General features: G+C 45.8%; 3 protein-coding genes and 1 long non-coding RNA gene across 4 annotated transcripts; 3 read left to right on the top strand and 1 right to left on the bottom strand.

Moving 5' to 3' along the window:
- The first annotated feature begins 935 nt into the window (after positions 1-935).
- On the top strand, positions 936-4468 carry LOC124673562. Its single transcript, XM_047209614.1, has 11 exons — positions 936-1026; positions 1495-1587; positions 1808-2103; positions 2221-2351; positions 2436-2571; positions 2660-2756; positions 2875-2941; positions 3443-3631; positions 3832-3986; positions 4162-4263; positions 4355-4468. The coding sequence occupies exons 3-11, from the start codon at positions 1839-1841 to the stop codon at positions 4464-4466; spliced, it is 1254 nt and encodes a 417-aa protein (XP_047065570.1). The 5' UTR covers positions 936-1026; positions 1495-1587; positions 1808-1838; the 3' UTR covers positions 4467-4468.
- A 736-nt stretch (positions 4469-5204) lies between these two features.
- LOC124673561 (mitochondrial 2-oxoglutarate/malate carrier protein-like) lies at positions 5205-7955 on the bottom strand. Its single transcript, XM_047209613.1, has 6 exons — positions 7827-7955; positions 7651-7729; positions 6871-6966; positions 5960-6470; positions 5708-5843; positions 5205-5617 (listed from the first exon to the last, which is right to left on the bottom strand). The coding sequence occupies exons 1-6, from the start codon at positions 7950-7952 to the stop codon at positions 5429-5431; spliced, it is 1137 nt and encodes a 378-aa protein (XP_047065569.1). The 5' UTR covers positions 7953-7955; the 3' UTR covers positions 5205-5428.
- Positions 7956-8280: 325 nt separating this feature from the next.
- LOC124677578 (mitochondrial intermembrane space import and assembly protein 40 homolog) lies at positions 8281-10987 on the top strand. The gene is made up of 4 exons (XM_047213558.1): positions 8281-8401; positions 9168-9199; positions 9284-9409; positions 10520-10987. Exons 1-4 carry the CDS (start codon positions 8281-8283, stop codon positions 10688-10690), a joined length of 450 nt encoding a protein of 149 aa, XP_047069514.1. The 3' UTR covers positions 10691-10987.
- Positions 10988-14414: 3427 nt separating this feature from the next.
- On the top strand, positions 14415-17410 carry LOC124678574. Its single transcript, XR_006994533.1, has 2 exons — positions 14415-15612; positions 16762-17410. It is a non-coding gene; the product is annotated as an uncharacterized LOC124678574 (long non-coding RNA).
- Positions 17411-20208: the final 2798 nt, after the last annotated feature.

A 20208-nucleotide genomic window follows, 5' to 3' on the forward strand; every position in this document is an offset into this window, starting at 1 on the left:
TTGGTTCAAAGGAATTTTATTAATGTTTGAGAGGATCATGTTTCTTAGAATTTTTTCGTCCGAAGCTTAATTGTTTGATTTGTAGGATTGGACAAGATAGGAAATTTTCCTATATCTTCATAGATAATTTCATGTGTCTAACGTTCCATGAAAAAAATCGTAATTTTTCATGTGGTGCAACCTAAAAAAACAACTACACATAATCATGTGTTTGTAATGTATGTACTATGACCCGATATATCATGACATTTAATTTCTATGCTGTCTCTAGTTATGCGTCTTTGAAATGATGCGACTGAAAGAGGCCTTAGATATACTCCCTCCGTCCGCGAATAAGTGTATTTCTAGCTTTTCAAACTTTTAAAAGTCGTTTAGCCAACTTTATAGGAGAAAACGTAGTAGTACCATTTATAATGACACTAAATAGATCTTTTGTATAAAGTTAGGTAGCACAATTATTTGAGGTAGCTGTTCAGTAATTTCATCAGTATTATTTTTCTTCTTGAAAATGCATCTGAATAGGTGTCATTTGTATTAGAAAAAAAGAAGACACCTTAAATACACTTTGACGACAGAGTTTTGGCATCTGTTTTCTTCAGGAGAGTATCAACGAACGTACGCAGGTATTGGTAGCTGCCCAGCTAGCCGGAGACCGGAGACAGCCACACAGGTGTCTCATTAGATTACTTCACACGCAGCCAGGAATCCGTTGCAAGCTGCAACAGGTAGTTCACGTGACGGTTTACCATTTGTAAGCTGGAGATCACAGATTTGTCCCGCACACGTTTACACGTTGGAGCTCCAGAGATCTTTTCGCTGCTGCTGGGTTTGGTTGGTGTCCGTATCGCTGACCATCCGTGCTGGCCGTGGGCGTAATAATTGAGGGTTAGATTACACTTCCATCACCGCAAATCGCTCACCCTTTAAATAGACAGGTCGCACGTCCTGCACCTCATCTCCCTCTCCCTCTCTCTGACGACTTCATCCTCCAGCTCGCATCTGCAACAGTCTCTCCGTGCTCGACCAGTTGAGTTCTTCATCTTCTCCCCGAGTTCTCGTTCTAGAATCGGTAGTGCCTGTAGCTAGCTTGAATCAAGAAGCAACGCGAGCGGTTCCCGTCGAGATTAGGTAGAAAGCTCGTATTTTCCCGCTCGATGTCTCAGTTCGCATCCACGATCTTTGAACATTTCCCCGTCGTACTTTATCCTTTTATTAAAACAGTCCAGCTGAGCTAAACATCGGATGATGCATTGCTCTCCTACGCAGTAGCAGCAGGAGCACGAGCACCGGCCTCTCGTAGTCGTAGCTTTCCCGACGGCGACCCACAGCGGGGGCAGAATACTTTTCCGTGGCCAAAGTATGCCAACTGGGCGCGCATTACGCCAAGTTGCGCTACCTTGTTCTGATGTCGATTGGTCCCCTGCGGCCTACGAACTTGTGAACCAAGGGATAAGTGTTTGCTTACTTACCTGAGTTGGGCTGTGGTGCGTGCAGATAGGAGAAGCGGCATCGGAGGCGACACAGGCTTGCGTTGCGTGTGGTCTGAAGAAACCAAGAAAAGATCGAGAAAAAGAAGCAAAGATAAAGGTATGTGCTTTTTTATTGCCTTTCTCCTGGGTTCGTTCTTGTTCGATGGAATCCTCTCCGATCGCTGTGCTCGCTTACCAGTCAGAATTTCCCCTTTCTCCCCTCCCATCAGAAGAATTCGATGCTACCAAAAATACATCTCTCGATTTGGCCTTGCGGGTCGCTTCTTCGAGCTTCTGATGCCCTCTGATTGCTGGTGTTGGTGCCCTGATTCCAGCAGGTGATTTGATTAAACAGCCAGTCAAGCATCCATGGGTTGCGGGCTGTCCACGCAGGACGACGGCGGCGGCGGCGGCGGGCCGCGGAGAAAACAGGGGAGCGTTGGCGACGTCGTCGTGTTCCTCCCGGGGCTCCGGACGCCGAGGAGCGTGGACTTCTCCGCCCAGGCGCTCGACGGGCGCCTTGACAAGAGCGCGGCAGAGAGGCTGTCGGCCCTGAGGGCGCGGGTCGTCGACATGGCAATGCAAGAATCGGCGTCGGCGCTGAAGCCGAGGCGGAAGACCGCCGCGCGGCACGGTATGTACAGACTACAGAGCCTGGATTTTTCTGCTGTTTCCGCCTGAATTGTTGGCTGGTTTTGCGTGGAAGATGTTGACCTCTGAACTGACACCTTCTTTTTGCTGCTCTGCACAGGATCTAGCACTGCTAACCTGCTGCAGGCGCTGGAGGACTACCTGCCAGTCCTGCTAGGATTGGTCAAGGAAGGTAGTCAGTCGAGACACAGCGTGCAGTTTGTCTGGACTAACCAAGAGGACAATGCCGAGGTAACATTATCCAGCATAATCTATGATGATGATAATAACATTGGTTGTTAGTCCTTTGGCGTAACATGAGGTTTTCAATTGCAGGAAACGGCCATGGCGGACGCGTGGTACGAGGTGCTCTCCGTGCTTCATTTGATGGCCATGGTCTGCCTGCTGCAGGCCAACTCCCTGCTTCTTCCCAGGGCATATGGCGACGGCTACGGGCCAAGGGTCTCTGATGGTAAGCGTAGTTACAAACTGAACTGCATCTTAAGTCATGTTCTGCCAAGCTTAGGCATTAAGGCGTTAGTTCTTGCCAATGTACACAGAGAGCAGACGTGCCACTGTAGACGTTTTCTTGAAGGCTGCTGGCTACTTGGATTGCGCAATTCGAAAAGTACTTCCACAGATACCGTCAGAACTAAGGTCTGCACTTTTAAGCAGCTCACCAGATAGTTTTATGGTCTTTCCATATTTAAATAATATTAGGATATAAAGTTGAAAACTTCTACTAAAATTCTCTTTCTTGAATGTACGAATTCAGGAGACAACTTCCAGTAGACCTGGCTGAAGGAAACCTCAAAGCTCTTAGCCTGCAAGCTCTGGGTCAGGTACTGTACTCTCAACTGAACATGTTTTATTTGGATTATGGTCGCTAAAACCCAAAACATCATGCTCCTACAACAATTCAAATGACCTGTTGTGAAGATGACCATTTCTTTTTTCTTGTCTGATGTTGTTTAAAATTGCCAAATTGGTAGAACACATGTAACAGTAGAAACAGAGGATGTAAACTTGAACATAGGTTGCTCTTTCAGAATTAGTCTCCTGATTCAAAATTATGGTCCTTACGGAACACCAAAAACTCTCAAAGAATTATCTTGAAAAAAACGTCGCTTAATGTTGTTACAATCTGAGTGATACAATGCTATTACCCCCCGAAGCAACATATATATGCTGAGTTTTTAATAGCACCGGGCACTATATTTGCAATATTTCTGTGTATTGCAGAATGAAACCTAGTACCACGTATGAGGTTTTTGCAAGTTTGGCGCATTTTGTTTTGTTCTATGGTCAATTGGTCACAAAAATTGGCAACCTTCTTTCTGCAGGGGGTTGATATGCAACTTGGGTTGGCAGTTGATAGCCCAAAGGCCACTTTAGCAGTAAAAAGGCGCTTAGCTTGTGAGATGGTCAAATATTGGAAGCAGATTCAGGAGAGCATTCCAGACCTTGCTGCGTCCGACGGATGGGGAAAAAAGCATCTACTGTTTGTCAAGTGGAAGTATGTCGAAGCAAAGGTGTGTAAAGCTACATCAACCATCATATCCTAACTATCTAATTTTCAAATCACATATGTGCGCCTCAAATTCAAGTAGACTGTTCTTCAGACTAGATATTTAGACAGTATGTTCTTCAGACTCTAGATATTTTGCTTGGAGTAGCCTACTAGTCTTCTTACAACCATCTAGACTGAAGTTACTATATGTGCTTTTATCAGGCTGCAGCATACTATTTCCATGGTTTGATTCTGGATGAAGGAAACAGTGAGAAATCGCACGGAATGGCAGTAGCAGCCTTGCAAGCTTCAGAGGAGTTTCTAAAAGAAAGCAAAAGAGCTTCTGAAGCCTTCCATGCAACTCCTCCAACATCCAGGTAAGATATTTGCTCTTAGTTTACTATTTAATGCATATTGACTAGTATTTTATCTTTCTAGTTTACATTTATTTATAATTAGTATGAACAAACTAGTTTAAGGAACATCTGTTAGAGTCATCAGCACCTATCATTTTAAGCATACAAAATGAAGTAAGTACCTAAAACTTTGCAGGAGCCCCACTCCTTTCGGAACAGCTAAGTATCTGTTTGACAAGATCCCAAAAGATGCTTCAAGCAAAGTCCGGATAAACCAGGACCTGTATGCTCAAGAAAGGTAACAATTAGCGGCGAAACAAGCTCGCTCTGAATTTGCTTAATTTGTGAATCCAAAGGATTGATGTGCCATCTGTTTTGTGCACTTGCAGGGTCATTGGAGCGCCACCCCCATTGCCAGATTTCTCACTGGCACTAACACCTGAAGATTATGATCTTCCTCCATTAGACCCACTTTGGAACAAAGAGGACGGCCATCAGTAACTGTATATATTCAGCAAGAGTGTCTTCTGACAAAAGGCTGTGGCACTAAAGAGAGAGCAAAGGACCAGGATTCAGTCATGTCCAAGCAGAACATGGCACAAATGAAGTGTACAAAAACATGTCCCAACCAGAAATCAATGTTGGCAAATGGAAGCAAAATTTAGAAAGGCCTGAAGATATGTGAAGAGCATTTTACAGTTCAATTTTCTTCTGACAATGGAAATACATTGTCAAAAGCTTTCCAAGAATTCCTGTAAAAAATATTTCCAACGTGTGCCATGGTTCCTTTTCCCTATGATCTGACCATGGTTTGATGTTGGGGGCTATTCTAAGCCTATTCATGTGGTAAATTTACCAAATATGACCCTGATTTTCAGTGCTTGAGGTTGAGGCGGAAGTGACCAGGAAGAAATTATAACTGCTCACCAATAAGCTACAAGATCAATCGCATACAATATCTTCTGAGAGTCATGAACATTTCAAAAAGTAACATAATCGACCAAATGCACAACTGGTTACTGAAGTGACAGAATCAACTAGCATCTTCGAAAAAATGTATAATACTACAGAAACTTGGTACAATACTTCATGGCATATTTTATGAAGAGCATTAAAAGAGTACACTAAAACAACCGGCTGCATTGCAAAATGCTGTTTCCTTGTCTTTCTACTCACTGATGCCAAATTTAACCTTAGGCACTCCAGCAGTTGCCTTTCAATCCTCCCTTAGCAATTATCTTTTCCATATAAAAACACTTGTTATTTCTTCAACACAAGCTCAAAACAAACAGTTCTGGTTTGTTATGAACATTTACATTAGTAGCAAAAATTCTATCTTGGAGCATGCAACCCCAATCAAGTTTAGACGAGACAGCGATGTCCCCGTAGTTAATTCTATGGTTGTTCAGTAGATGCATATAAATAGCATTTGAATTTCACCAAATGGTGTCTCTGCATGCCATTTACATGAGCTGATCAATGGCAAAATAGTAGGACCCAACAAGTACAAATGATGCAATTCCACTGCGCGCCATCCGTAGTCCAATGCCACGGAATAGAACATTCCTATCAGCAGGTGATATTCCTGTCATCCGCTCTATCCATATTCCTGGTGCCCTCCATTTATGAAACCTCCTCTCCATTGCTATGTACTGAAAAACAAATGCGAGCACAAATAATGTGCATTTGCAAACAGGGAAGAATGCAGATCCAAGGTCAAAAGCAGTGAAGTATAAAAGTACCTTAGGTATAACAGTGCACTGTGAACGACTTTTGGCAGTATCAAATGTATGTGAAGCAGCAGCTGCTACAACTCCAGAGAAGCCTGCGGCAAGACTAGAAGCTAAAGGGTGCACGGGTCCTGCTTCGTCTAAATTCCTGTGAGACACAAAAGGTTAGAGTAGACCAAAACTAGGAAGACTCCACGAAAATCAGTTATGACATTGCCCATATCTTGACCTTGCAAATTGAATATACTAATATGACTCCATTACCTGGGTTCAGGGTTCATATTCACAGACTTCCACGTAAGCATCGCAGTGTGTATGAATTGCCAAGATGAAAAGAACATTCCACTAAAGACACAGTCTCGGGCTATCGCTGGTCTAAGTCCTCTCCATAGAGCACCCCAACCTTCAAGTGCTATCACTCTAGCAGGCACCTGGACATCAGAGGGTAACGGGGGCTTCCCAGAGCCAGTCAACATCCATGGGTGCTGTTTCAGGGCACCCATAATGTCAGGATGTTTTGGCGAAAGATTGGACAAAAGACTGACACTGCCGTTCCATACTCTGATGTCAGGGACATAACCAGGTAATAGTTTGGAAAGCAGTGGAAATGAGTCTTGTACAACATTAGCAGTGTTCTTTAAAGGTATGGCAGAGCCAACTTGGGAACGAAGTTTGAGAAGTTCAAATGGTGTGCTAAGAAATGCCTCTACAGCACCAGCAGTAATGCCAGCCAACATAGCCTCAGAATAATAAACATGGTTGTCCTCCCTTCCATCTGCCAAGAGCCAAACAGATCATATATCAGTGTGAAGTTCCATACGTTGACCAGGATATGAGCTGCGGATTACATCGTTAGAAAGCACTTTGATGTTTGAACCATCGGAAAACGGATGGTCGAATATAGTTCAGAATGATGTGCATATTGTTTTGCTACACAGAAGCAAAAGCTCCAACCACAACAGTTCATCAGAGGTACCAATGTGGTACAAATTGTCAATCTGCAACTGGAGAGTATGATAACAGGGAAACATATGGGAGAATATGACAGAGGAGTCTAACATACTACATGTCTAGTTTGCTCATGGGTGCTAACCAGCTAATCAAAGGCGCCAAGAAGATTGATAAAAGGAGCTCATACTAAGCAATGAACTGTGGCACAGAAAGAAAGCTTGTACCTTTATAGAAGGCTGTTAAAAGCTCATAGGTCCCAAAACGTGCTCCCACACCAGGCAGTTTACCAAATATTGACCATCCAAGACCACTGTAGAGACCTACAATACATTCGATGATTCAATAAGGTACCAATTTTGTGTGGCAGAGCAAGGTAACATATGGGCGATAAGAAGCCATCATACAGGAAGTAGAAATGCCCATATATGTCAACCAGGAAAGATTACATGAAGCAGGTAACCTGACAGATTCAGCTGAAATCTTGCTGCAAACACATGTATTTCAGTACTAAGCAGCACTGAACGAATAAAAATCAAGCTTCTAGTAGATCTTTTAATGTTTGTACCACAAACAATTTCACAATAGGAGTTAACCTGGTGAAAGCAACTGAAGCCTTAGGCTTCTACTGGATACATCTTGATGTACACGGTGTGCAGAACCCGCTATGAACACAGTCGCAGTAAGTACTTATCAAATGCAGGTTTAGTACCTTTCTCATGCTCCCAAACTATGTATTGTAGTCTATTGATGGATTGCAACTAGTAGCTGGATGGCAACCTGAGAAGGCAGCCAAAACTGACAACAAAGCCAAACCAACTATGAACCTGGGTAGACACTACCAGTATTAGCCTGGCATGTCAACAATCAACATCACAATTCTGTCAAACTCTGCTAGTTATTAGGTGTTGCCGCCAATGCAGATCGAAGACTTAACCACTCCAATAGAACCACCGTACTAAGGAAGATCTCTACTCGTCTAGTAGCAAGCAGGCAAGCAGACAAACCTGCAGGGCCGGAGACGGACATGAGCCGGTCCACCGCCTGGCGGAGCCCCATCTTCTGCTTCGGCCCCGTCGCGCTCAGCTGCAAAGCACGCAGAAACAAATCAAACCCTGAGAGCGAGAGAGAAGCGCAGTACATCAACGGGGGAATCTGAGGCGGGGGAGAGGGGGGCACTCGCCTGCAGGAGGCTCTTGACGGTGTCGAGGGGGTGGACGGAGACCGCGGAAGCGCTGATCGCCGCCGCGCCTGCCGCCGCGTGGCCGGCGAACACGCTGTCCCCGAACGGCTTGCCGCCGCCGACCATGGCAGCGGAGATGGCTGGCGACGGAGAGGTTCGGGGGAGACGTCGTGGGTGAAGGACACACTCACGAAGGCCGGCCCGCCTGGCTCGGCCCAGCCCGTTAAGCCGCGGGCGAAGTGCGCACGAATCTCGGCGCGATCGGACGGTTGAGAAGTGCTGACGAGAGCGGCACTCGGGTCCAAGTTCGCCTCCGGCGTTGTGGTGCGCGCCGCCTGGTTTGACCACCACGTTCTTGCTCGCGCTGCCGGCTGCTCTCGCTCGCTCCGCCGCCCAGGAAGAGCAAGACGGAAGTGGTCGCCGCCTGCGCGAGCTAGCTAGAGCTCAAGCCTCGATGGGCCAGGACCAGAGCCAGCCCGCCGCGGCGGCGGAGGAGCCTTCTCCGCTGCCCGCCGAGCCGGCGCCGTCGCAGGCTCCATCCCCACCGCCCTCCTCCCTCGAGGAGCTCGCCGCAGGTACATGCCGGAAGTCTGAATCTTATTCGCCGGAGGCGGTTCCCTCGTAATCTCGGTTTCCCTGTAGATACACGGCCGCTTCGAAGGTAGTTCTCCTTGAGACTTGACTCGCGCTAGCATCTAGGTCCCTTCGCAGTACTATGGACTTGAGGAGCATTGGTGGGAGCGGAGCTCTAGGAGACTAGGACCTCTACAAGTATAGTTGGTAGTGGATGCACGACATTGTTCCTGTGATTCTCTAGTTTGTGGTTATGTAGTGCAGACATTTTATTGGATAGTGAACTCTGAACTGGTGACACCTTGCAAATCCTACAATATACAACATGCGCTCAGGCCGAAATTGAGCTAGTCTTAACTGTTAGTGCCACCTACGGTATGTGCTAAGTTAATAACGCCCCGGTCCTGAGGAGCTACTAAGCTTTTAACCTGATAATATCTGCCCGAAAATACTAGATTGAGTTCTTTCAAATTTCTGGACAGTTTGTGCGCTCTTTCAAATTTTTGTGGCATGCTTTGCTCTTTTAATATGTGCTCTTAGTGTTGTTTTTTTTGGAATCAGGAGCTTTTTTTCAATGGAGCTATCATTCATTAATTACTAGCAGGATTACAATAGTTTCTAGGCAACAACCTAGACTGATATTAGCTATCTGATGTTGCATTTTTTTGCCAAGCTTTAAACCGTGCGCTTTGCATGGGATATCTTGTTTCATTTGAAGGCTCATTAATCTATCCTAGCATTAATGTTCTTTTTTTTTGTAATGCACAGAGGCTATGTCGTTTAGTGAGGATAACAATGACGTAAGACCCTTTCTTTTGTCTCTGTATAGTCGATAGATACTTTGTATATCATTACCGTATTCTTCATGTTATTTGTTTGTGCAGTCAATTGACGTGAAGGTACAGAAAGCTCTGGAATGTCCGTGTGTTGCTGATTTGAAAAGTGGACCTTGTGGCAGTGGATTTATCGATGCATTTTCCTGCTTCCTGAGGAGTACAGAAGAAGAGAAGGTTGTATTTTTGCTTCAAATTACTAATTTGCTTTCTTTGAAGTTTATCTTGCTGCAAGTTATTTCTTTCCTTACAAAGTTTCACGTGGGTAGTCATTAGTTCACCTCTTTTCTAGCCTTCCTTTTCTCATCACTGACAAGTGGGATCATACAAACCTACGAGCATAGCAGCATGCTACTGTATCATCTGCTGCCCTGATAAACAAAAGCATCAAAATTAATTAATTTGACATACAACTTAAGTAAACTATGTTCTACATTGTCTTATTAGGTTCGGTAGCGTAGCACGGTTGTCTTACTAGTTACTTAAACATGTGGCATGATAATCATAACAAACTGCTCTTTGTTCTAAGCTTTGCCCAATATGACCAAACAGTAATAAATACTCAAGGATAGGTAACTTCTCCCCCTGTCCTTTATTATAAGATGTTATTACAACCAGTTACAACTTATATTTGTTGTAATGACATCGTTTATTATGGACAGAGGGAGTACTAGACAATGTGTGGGCTATTGTTTAGCAGATCTTCTTAACTGATACCATTTCCCATGTGCACCCTTGATACTGAGTGGGTTGATCCTTTTTATTGCCAGCATTTTTTTCCCTATTATATCATTCAGTATTGGCTTGGTATCAAATTGGTAAGTACATTTTGGTTTATGCAAACAAGATACATTTGCTACTGCACATCAAAAGTACTTGTTCAGGGCCAGGCTACTGTTACTTTAATACAAAATAACACCTCGAGAATTAGCCTCTTGCCTCTTCACAGTTGAGAATAAAGAAATTTAGCTGATATAACTGACTGGAAAACACAAATTCTTGTGGTTACTTTTCTAAATTTATGTACTCCCTCTGATCCAAATTGACTCCACTTTTTCTAGATACGCATGCATGTAGTCTAGAAACTTAAGTAGATACATACGAATCTAGATAAAGTTAAGTAAATTAATATGGATCGGAGGGAGTATTTACAATCTTTGTAAGAACCCCCGTCACATACAATGATACAAATAGGTCCTGCATGTTAAATGCTATTGACTGTTTGATTCATGTCTAGTTCTTCCTTAATATCGACTTACACAAAACTTGTTTCTGTTGCCTTGCCAGGGATCAGATTGTGTGAAGCCCTTTATCGCATTGCAAAACTGCATCAAGGAAAATCCGGAGGCATTTTCTAAGGAGATTTTGGAAGAGGAGGAGAATGACGAGGAGGCTGAGAAGTCCAACCTGAAAGTAAGAGCTCCAGCATGGTCTAGAGAAGCCAAGCCAAAGCTTTGAGATCTTGTGGGATTAAGCTGACCGCCCGATAAAAAGATTCCTCTGATTGCTTCGCTACACCTTGTTTATCCTATAAATTATTCCTTTATAGGCTAGATTTCCGTGAGCAAAGTATGCATCCCGGGTCCTTCAGCAGAAAGAAGCCCAGTTTGTGCATGAGAGATATTCCACATCTTTTTTTTCTGAGAACATATTCGTTATTGCAATGAGAAACTGAGAAACATGTTTTCTGAGACTTCTGTTTCCAAATGGATTAAGGCGCTGGTAAATATTGAAAGAAGCTATTGTTCGTGCTGATAGACTACTCATTTTACGAATTGATGTATGAATTGATGGGTCTATTGTTTTACCGTGGCATTGGAACAGTTAAAGAGTACTCCCTTCATTCCATATTAGTTGTAGCTGATATGGATGTATATTATTTTGTGTATATGTACATCTGAATCTGCGATAGCTAATATGGAAGGGAGGGAGTATAACTTAATGCTCAAATGTACTGATGATGCTATGTTATTTACGTTTACCACTTTAGTGGAGAATTTTGGGTGTGGCAACTTTTTGGGACAGTTGAATGAGTTTACATCATCTCCTTTTGTTCCGAGGGACCTCATTTTTCTTCTAGGGTTATGAATTCTGAAGAACCCCCAACTAGTGATGATTTTATTAATTACTCAAACAAGAAAAACGTCTCATAACAAGCTGTTAGCACCATGTCAAATGTGTGAGGAACACCGATAGATTAAAATTGTTTTATATCACCATTGTTTTTCTAGATCCTTTTAATTCTTTTTTTGTGTGTAGATCCGATGGACTGACAATACAGTAGATGATTAAGTGATTGTGAGAGGTTGAAGGAAACAAGTTCAGACAACATGCAAATATATGAACATGTTAGAGTAGCAATAGAGAGATAGAGACCTAATAAGCAGTTCCTAGTTCCTGTATAATTGAAATGAAAAACTTACAACACGATACTTAGGGCATCTCCAGCGGCGCGACGCATTTTAGCGTCCGGAAATGTCTACGCGCGTTCGTTTGCGTCGGCAGAAATGGTCGAAATCGACTGCGCGTCCGTTTGCGTCGGGGGTGGCTCCAGCGGCATGACGCATTTTTTTGCTCGAATCATTTTTTTATAACATGAAAACATAATTTACATAGTTTAACACATGAAAATAAACCCTAACGCCTGCGCCTATTGCTGCTCGTCGTCGCTGTCGAGCACGATGAGCTCCGGTACCGTCCAGGGCCAGTCGGATACCGGCGGAACGTACGCCGGGCGCGCCGGCGGTACTGGAGGTGGAGGCGCCCAGGGTTGTGGCTGTGGCTGCGGTGGAGGCGCCCAGGGCTGTGGCTGCGGTGGATGCGCCGAGGGTTGTCGCTGTGGCGGAAGTGGAGGCGCCCAGGGATGTGGCGGCGGTGGAGGAGCCTAGGGGTTGTACGGCGGCGGTTGTGGCGCGGCCGAGTCCTGTAGCGCCAGTCATAGGGCTTCATCCTCCGACAGGCCCGACGGCATGAAGCCGGTGGCGTAGCGGGGCAGCGGCGGCTGCACAGGTGGGTCGTTCTCGGAGACGATGCCATTGAAGGCGGCGCAGAAGCCCAGCCGCCGCCCGCCAGTGCGCGCGCAGAAGAGGCATCCGCGCTATTGATGGCGAAGGATGCGACGCAGACGCGGAAGCGATGTCCTCGATACAGGCTCGCTGCCAGGCGGGCCCGGTAGAGACACGAGCGGACACTTTGCCAGTTTGATCCAGTAATTTGAGAAATGTTCAGACTCGAAATTTGTTCAGAATTTGAAAATAGTTCAGATCTGAAATTTATTACAATTCAAAAATTGTTCAAAGTATTCAAATTCTAAAAATTTGCAAATTTTAAAATTGTTGAATATTCGAAATTGTTCAAAAAATAAAGGATTGGTCATATTTTAAAAATGTTCAATTCAAAAATTACCAGTTTGATCCAGTAATTTTTTGGTTAAAAACGTAAAAGAAAAAAAAAAGATAAATACATGTCTGATGGGCCGAACCCACATATGGCCGGAGGGTGTGCGGCATCTGCTCCCTACCGAGCCCACATATGGTCGGTGTAAAAGCAGTTCCCTGATTCCCTCCGACGGTAGAGGCCACATCTTACCGAAGAAACCCTAAATTGCCCCTATCCATCCATAAACAGCGGCTGTCTCGTCTTCTTCGCCGCCGCCGCCGCCGCCGCTGCCGCAACCGCAACAACCACCACCCCTCCTCGTCTTCTTCTTCTTCGCCGCCAAAAGGAAAAGATGCTCTGCGAAGACATCCACTCCCATGCCCAAATCCAATCCCTGCATGCCCGCTCCGATGAGCTGGCCCGCTCCGAAGAGAAGATGCTTGTGAATATTGTCTCTCTGGAGTCCGTGCGCATCGCTCCCGAGTCTTATGCACTCCTCGGCCCGCTGGTGAACAGGGCGTCCATGATATGCACCGATCTGTATCGCCTCTCGGTCGTGGCAGGCTTGGCGCTGGAACTCCACAGGCTCGAGCATGATCTGTTACCCCAGGTCATGGATCAGGAGGCCAAGCTGGACCGGGGCGTCCTGCAAGCCATCTTACTCATGAAGAACTCAGCAATTGCGATCTTACATCTGGGGAAGGCCTTTAAGAAAGCCCACATCTCAGGCCAAGCCAAACTGCTGAGCGCACTGCTACACGATGCCACTCTTCGTCTACTGGAAAGGAGTTCCACCATAGTCTCGCTTCGGGAGCAGCGTATCCCGTTGTTGGTCCAGCTGGTCACCTCTCTGTTGGCGGCCCCGGTTCGTTTCTAGATTCTGAGTATACTATCAGCTGTTTCTTGCCAGCTCGTGACTGTTGTGATGAGTATTTCTTAGGGGCGTGGCAAACAGCTTACAACTGTAGGGGTAGCTCTCAAATGTTGCCATGTATTTCTTGGACCCTTTATGTTTGGATGATATTATGGATTTTAAATAGTATGTATCTTGGGTACTGTTTTCTCATTCTTTGCTAGGGTACGACTTGCAATTGCTTTCAGTTAGGATGGTTCAGTGGACATGTATGAACAATGATTATTCTTGTGCAAAATCAGTTTGTTTTAAAGTATCACTCTTCACAAGTCAAAAGTAACAAATTGAACACTACTATACCAAAACTTCCAAACAATATAAGAAAACTCGCATCTTGAACTGTCCAACTATCCCAAGTTCAAATATCTGAATGGTGACAATCAATTCAAGTAGCCAATGCTGAGCATAAACATATATATATATATATATATATATATATATATATATATATATATATATATAGCAATGCCAACATATATATATCATAGCTATATAGCAATGCTGAGCATTATAACCTATATAAAAGTTGATCAAAGTACCGATCCCATATCAATCTGGCCACTGTAGATAGGCTATTTATCCTCTCATCTCTCCAGTAGTAGCGCGACGCCTGGCTTTCTCCTTTATGGCTTTGGTCAATTTTTTCCGTGGTTTTTTTTACGGCGCTTATTTTGTGAACTGGGAGGTTACCGGCTACCGGTTGGTAGGCTATTCCGTCCGTATCATTACTATCTGTCCTGGTCGCCCTGCTAAGTTCCATTACGTGTTTGGTTTGGCTTAGTCAAAGCGGTGGTACACCCGACCATGGAAATATCTACAGTAGCACATTAGATTCGCGATTGTTCCGATGAATTCGAGAGCATCTCCTCCCAAAAGCGGTCGTCACCAAAGCGGCGCCGCACCGAACGAGGCCTCATCCATCTTCTTCTCCGCTTGGCCGGTGTGGTGCCTCTTCCAGATACGATCCTGCCCGTATAATTTCTCTACAAAATCCGTTTGGAGGAGCTGCGAGGGCGACCTCCTCCTTCCGAAGCTGCTGCCTACCGCGGTATCTTCCCCGCCCCCAAATCGCCCCACACCATGACGTACTTCACCAAGCCGAGCTCCTCCTTGACGGCGGCCATGGATGTGGTCGATTAATCCCCTCTGCAGTTCCTCTCTGTCTTGGTCGTCCTCGAGGTGGTCAGGTCGTTCATCCCTGCTGCAGTTCCTCGCGGTAGCTGGTCGACCACGTCAACCTCTCCTGCGTGATCTTCGGCAGGTGCAGCGCCGGCGCAAATCTCGCGCATGGCAGATGGCATCGCGGACATCCAGAGGTTTCATGAACCTTACCTGGAGGTTCATCTTCCCAGCCTCGCTGGGCCGGATGACCCGCTCGTGGACCTGTTCGGCAAAGAAGATGCACGTTGCTCTGGCCAAAATCCTGTGCGCTGGGTGCTGCCTTGTGGAGCAGAGTCACGCCTTCAGATGCCAATCCCCATATCCTACTCTTCCCAGTGCTATGTCTCCTCTTGCTGTTCGTCGGTAAGATCGATGATGGATTCGGGGGATCTTGGACAGCGATGACCTGCGACTGATGACAAGAAGCAGTTGGGTCGTTCTCGGCGCCACCGTTCGGTGCGGACGCGATTACATGTCACTGCTATAATTTCAGGCTGTTTGCTCTTCTAAATTATGTGCGATTCACCTTTTTTTTAATGCTGATGCTATGCTTACATGTCACTGCTACTGCTATATTTTCAGGTTCTCTGCTCTTCTTCATGATTCATGTATTACTAGGTCTTTTGGAAGATTGAAAGAAACATGGAGTTGCTCTTATGGTACAATACTACAGCTTGCTCTACTTGGTGGTGAAGGCTAAAGCGATGACATGTATGATTCGTGTTATTTCAATTTCAGTGGATGCTGAATATTCTCACTTAATGCAGGTTAGGGAAAGTGGGACATACAGCTGTCGCTACTAAATGACGTATCGCCTCGACGATTCCAATGGAAGGTCTTCGTGCGTGTTTCTTGGATCTGGGAATTCAACGATCTGCAAACAAGACAGAATGTACATGAACTATACTACATTGTTGTACACCATGAGGTATTCTTTCATGATCTTGGGCGCTAAATCTGTCTTGGTTTGATTACCAATCGGTAAATATATTGTACTATCTTACTTTATGTCCATTCTCTTTTGTGCTGATTGTTTTTTTACTCCTGATAATCTAAGGAAGTCAAAGTTGTAGGCACTGATCACTAATATTTGTACATCTGTAATTTTCCTTCAGTATGAATAGCTATTGGCATAGCACTACTTCTAAACCTATGTTTGTTACTTTGTATAATTTATTTTTATCTCACTGATATCATTAATGAATATTTTTCACAAATACTAATCCATCAATATACCCAACTTCGTGAGCCATATTTTGCATAAAGTTCATATTAATCAGCATGAATAAGGTACCCACATGTTCGTACTTCCTCTGCAGCCCCTGTTTTTTTTCCTTTCGGACACAGTTAATACTAAAATTTTGTTTACATCGTAAAGAATCTCAACAGAGTGGCGCATACCAGCCAACCGTATAGAGCTAGATTTGTCATTGCTTTAAGATCTTTTTCCCTCGGACACATTGGGATAAAACAATTGAAATTGCATCTGATCATGTATATCTTTTTTGGATTATATATAATGTAATCTTCAAACTTCTGATGAGATCTGTCTTCTCCCTCTTTGGTGTGTGCGTGTGTGTGTGGGAATGGCCAATAGAGATATGCAACTCTGTGCATGGATAGTATGAAATCCTACAGTTAATGTATTTTATTATCCTTAAGTAAATAATCCAACCTTTGTGTTCAGCATGCTGCCTTTCTGTTGCAAAACAATGAAGTCTATCATGTGGTGTGGAGATGGGTATATGAGCCTAATCTAGGATCAGCATATAGAGCTAGCAGGCCGATCATGGTTCCTGTTCACAAAGTCCGGGCCATAGATACCATCCTACACATGAGAACTAGAAGCTTGCATCAGATTCCAAATACTATATGTTATGTCCTTTGTGTGTTTCTTTTCCTTCATTTCCCGCGAATTACAGTAAACTGCAGGTTTCGTGCAGAATTAAGGGCAGGTTAAATTAATAGTGGCCATTGTACATTTACTGTTCTTTTTCTTTCCATGGTTTGCTTTGTACTGTAGCTATCAAGTGCCGTGACCCTTTTTGTGCTCCGCTTTTTCTGTCCGGTATATTAGGATGGCTGGCCTTCAAGTGCAGGTGCAAACTTACCAGTATGGTGTGAGTGTTTGTTCTCTTGGCCTCTTGCGATATTTGGTGGATGCATACTCTGTACTCAATTGGTTAAAGTTTTCTTTGTTTGATACTTTGTTCCAGGATGCACTCTCTCATGAAGGAATCAAATTTCATATGCTCAAGGTTTTGGTGGCTAGAAAATCTAGGCGTTTTCTTCTGAATTGGTGTTGCTTATCTGAAATGTTGCATTCCCAGATCGAGCAATTGCAGGATCAGGGCCATATTCAGGTTCTTAACTGAAGCCTCCTGCGGTTGATGGTCCCAGATCCTCAAGCCTCAACACTTGGACTATCTGTAAGAGATGGTTCATTCCCAGGCACGGTGGACTCAGTATGGATAAAATACTTACACTCTACTTCATGTACTCTTCTATCCGATGTGCTGAGAACTACCTGTTTTAGTTCTAATCTTTGTGATGTGTGTGTGTGTATGTCCCTGCACTAAATAAGTATATTGTAAGTTGCGCTTAACTAGCCTACTGCCTTCACAGTATTTGTTCTTCAGTTTTCAGTTACCAATCGACCACTGATGGGTAATTTTACTGAAATGAACGAACTGAAAGTGTTTAGGGTGGAATAACTATTTTCTTCTTCTGGCCTTTGCACTTGGATCTCTTTGATTTGATAATTTCGGTTTAGACTTACGCAGTAATTACGGTGGACGGCAACAAAACCCCCATGCTGTAACAGAGAAAGATAGCATGCCAGTTATTGTTGGTTGAATCCGCGCTGGCTTCATTGGAAGGTGCCGGCGGAACTGCTGACACAGGTTGCCTAAATCCTCTTTCTTTTCTCCTTTTCTATACGGGGTAGCTCTTTCCCTTCATTCGAGCACCCATCAGGTACTCGGTATCTTATCCTTTTTTTCATCGAGCATTGCGACCACGAAGCGTCCTTCCTTCACATCGCATGTCAGCGAAGGAGAAAAAACGTGTTCGCCACCAAGGTAGACATGGATCGGCGGGGCTGACGGCCCTTTTGCATCTGTGTATGTGTATGTATGTAGACTACCGCTGCAACTTCCTAATTGTTGCCTCTTACAGTATCTACTTGAATCATTTTCTTATAAAAAACGTCTGTTGTACCGCACATTTCAGGCAGAAACACCACTACGCAGGCTGTCAGAGCCACACCACTTTAGTGTAATATTAACCGAAATGGGTTAACGCCACGGACCTAGTAAACATATATATATGTTTGGATGATATTATGGATTTTAAATAATATATGTATCGTGGGTACTGTTTTCTCATTCGGTGCTAGGATACCATAGTTCTGTGAATGCGCATCCATAGATTGCCTTGTCAACACATGAAAAGCTGAACTTTTTCCACCAAGGCAGTACTGAAGCGCAACCTTCTTCAGAACTGATCCATAGATACGGCTCAGTGTGCCAAAACATTTGAAAAATTCCTATTTTTAAAATATATTTTTTTCGAGGTGAACGGGGGGAAAACCCCACCGGTTGTTATTCATACTCGAAGCGGCCAAGAAGCTAGTCCATGTACACAAGAGGGGAAACAGGGGGGGGGGGATTATTTATGTTACAACTTTAGAAAGAAAAAGAGACCGGAGGCGGTCAAGAGGCTCCCGCTCAGCAGGGCGGAGCCGCCACCTCCAAAGCGATAGGTCGTCGCAGGCTCGCCGGATGGTCGAGGCGGAAGAGTGGCTAACCCCGTTGAAGACGAGGTCATTCCGAGACTTCCAAATGGACCAAAGAACGGTCGCAAGCCCGAAATGCCACGTGCTCGGAGGCGACCGGCTCGGCCCCCGAAGATCCCAAATGGAGAACCCTCCGGCTGGGATTGGGACATCCAGTCTGGCCCAGAGCTCGGCAGCTTTGTGGCAGTCGAAGAACAGGTGGCGCCCAGACTCGGGGGCACCACAAGCAGCACGCGCAGAAGAGGGGGCGCACCCCTTATGGAAGAGGTTCGCCCGGGTGCTGAGGAAGTCGATGTCGAGGAGGTGAGCGAAGATCTTGACTTTGGTGGGGATCCGGAGGGACCAAGTCAAGCAGGCCGCGGTGTCGACGGGCCGCGCCGGCGAGAGGGCGCGGCAGGCCTCACGGGAGGAGAAGCTGGGCGTCGAGGGGGAGTCGATGGTGCGGTGGTCGGCGCCCTCATGGAGCACCGTCTCGTCGATGAAGCGGCGGACAACCCGGAGCTCAGCCTCAGCAGCTCCAGTAAGGCGGTCCTGGAGGTCTAGCCCCTCCGAGACCACGGTGGCCACGGACGCGTGGCGGCGAGTGCTGTGGGAGAAGAGGGCGGGAAAACGCGTCGCGGGCGGCTCTCCAGTGAGCCACTTGTCCAGCCGGAAGGAGGTGGAGCGGCCGTCCACCACAGTCGCCCTGGTGATGGCGCGGTAGAGAGGAAGGCACTCCTCGACGATCCTCTCCAAGAAGGAGGGAGAGGAGGAGGGGTCCCCGAAGTCGCGACCTGTGTGGGAGAAGTACCAAGTCTTCCAAGGCAGGGGGTTAGGTTGATGAAGCTTATGGACAAAGTTGAGGAGCAAACACCTGTTCTGCCGGTGGAGATCCTTGATGCCGAAGCCATCCTCCTGTTTAGACAACAAAACTTTATCCCAAGCAATTAGACAACGAGCACCAGAACAGGAATCCTTCCCGGTCCAGAAAAAGGCGCGGCGCCTCTTATCTATACTTTCAATGACCCCACGTGGCAGCAAAAAGGAGCACATGTAGTAAGTAGCAAGATTATTCAGAATAGCATTACACAACACGAGCCTACCCCCAGCGGACAACAGATGCGCGCGCCAGCCTGAAAGTCTACGGTCAAAGGAGATAATAAGAGGTGCGAAGGCCGAGGACGGAAGTTTTGTGGGCGAAAGAGGTAATCCCAGGTAGGTTTGAGGGAAGGTAGATATGGGACACCCAAGAACGGAGGCCATAGCAGAAGCCACACTCGACTCAGTGTGCATGGGAACGAAGCAGGATTTGTGGAAGTTGATCGCAAGCCCAGTGGCTAGAGCGAAGTCATCCAGGACTTGCTTGAGGCAGCCTGCCGCCTCAACTGAAGCCTGGCAAAGGATGAGGGTGTCGTCGGCGTATTGGAGGACAGGGCACGGGGTATCCGGGGAAAGAGGGTGGGCCAGGGATCCAGATTCCCAGGCTTTACGGACGAGACGTTGCAGCACATCCGCAACGATGATGAACAAGTAGGGAGAGAGAGGGTCCCCTTGGCGAAGCCCATTCCGGCAGCGGATCCAACTCCTTGGGACACCATTTAGCAGAATCGCAGTGTGTCCCGTGTCAAGGATCTTCCTCATCCAAAGGCACCAGCGGTCGTCAAACTCCCTAGCCCGCAAGATGGAGAGGAGGCTGTCCCAGTTGACGGAGTCAAAGGCCTTGCGGAAGTCAATCTTGAACACGAGAGT

This window comes from Lolium rigidum, chromosome 7 (genome assembly GCF_022539505.1).
Source record: "Lolium rigidum isolate FL_2022 chromosome 7, APGP_CSIRO_Lrig_0.1, whole genome shotgun sequence".
In the NCBI taxonomy this organism is placed as follows: domain Eukaryota; kingdom Viridiplantae; phylum Streptophyta; class Magnoliopsida; order Poales; family Poaceae; genus Lolium; species Lolium rigidum.

Bases quoted from the DNA above. Each gene is read 5' to 3' on its own strand.
- LOC124673561 (XM_047209613.1), bottom strand. From the start codon at position 7,952: ATGGTCGGCGGCGGCAAGCCGTTCGGGGACAGCGTGTTCGCCGGCCAC. The intron at 7,730-7,826 runs GCGAGTGCCCCC...CGTGCTTTGCAG, and splicing joins CCGTCAAGAGCCTCCTGCAG to CTGAGCGCGACGGGGCCGAA. The intron at 5,618-5,707 runs GTACTTTTATAC...TTTGTTTTTCAG, and splicing joins AGTGCACTGTTATACCTAAG to TACATAGCAATGGAGAGGAG.
- LOC124677578 (XM_047213558.1), top strand. From the start codon at position 8,281: ATGGGCCAGGACCAGAGCCAGCCCGCCGCGGCGGCGGAGGAGCCTTCT. The intron at 9,200-9,283 runs GTAAGACCCTTT...TTGTTTGTGCAG, and splicing joins TTAGTGAGGATAACAATGAC to TCAATTGACGTGAAGGTACA. The intron at 9,410-10,519 runs GTTGTATTTTTG...TTGCCTTGCCAG, and splicing joins GGAGTACAGAAGAAGAGAAG to GGATCAGATTGTGTGAAGCC.
- LOC124673562 (XM_047209614.1), top strand. From the start codon at position 1,839: ATGGGTTGCGGGCTGTCCACGCAGGACGACGGCGGCGGCGGCGGCGGG. The intron at 2,352-2,435 runs GTAACATTATCC...TTTCAATTGCAG, and splicing joins ACCAAGAGGACAATGCCGAG to GAAACGGCCATGGCGGACGC. The intron at 2,942-3,442 runs GTACTGTACTCT...TTCTTTCTGCAG, and splicing joins GCCTGCAAGCTCTGGGTCAG to GGGGTTGATATGCAACTTGG.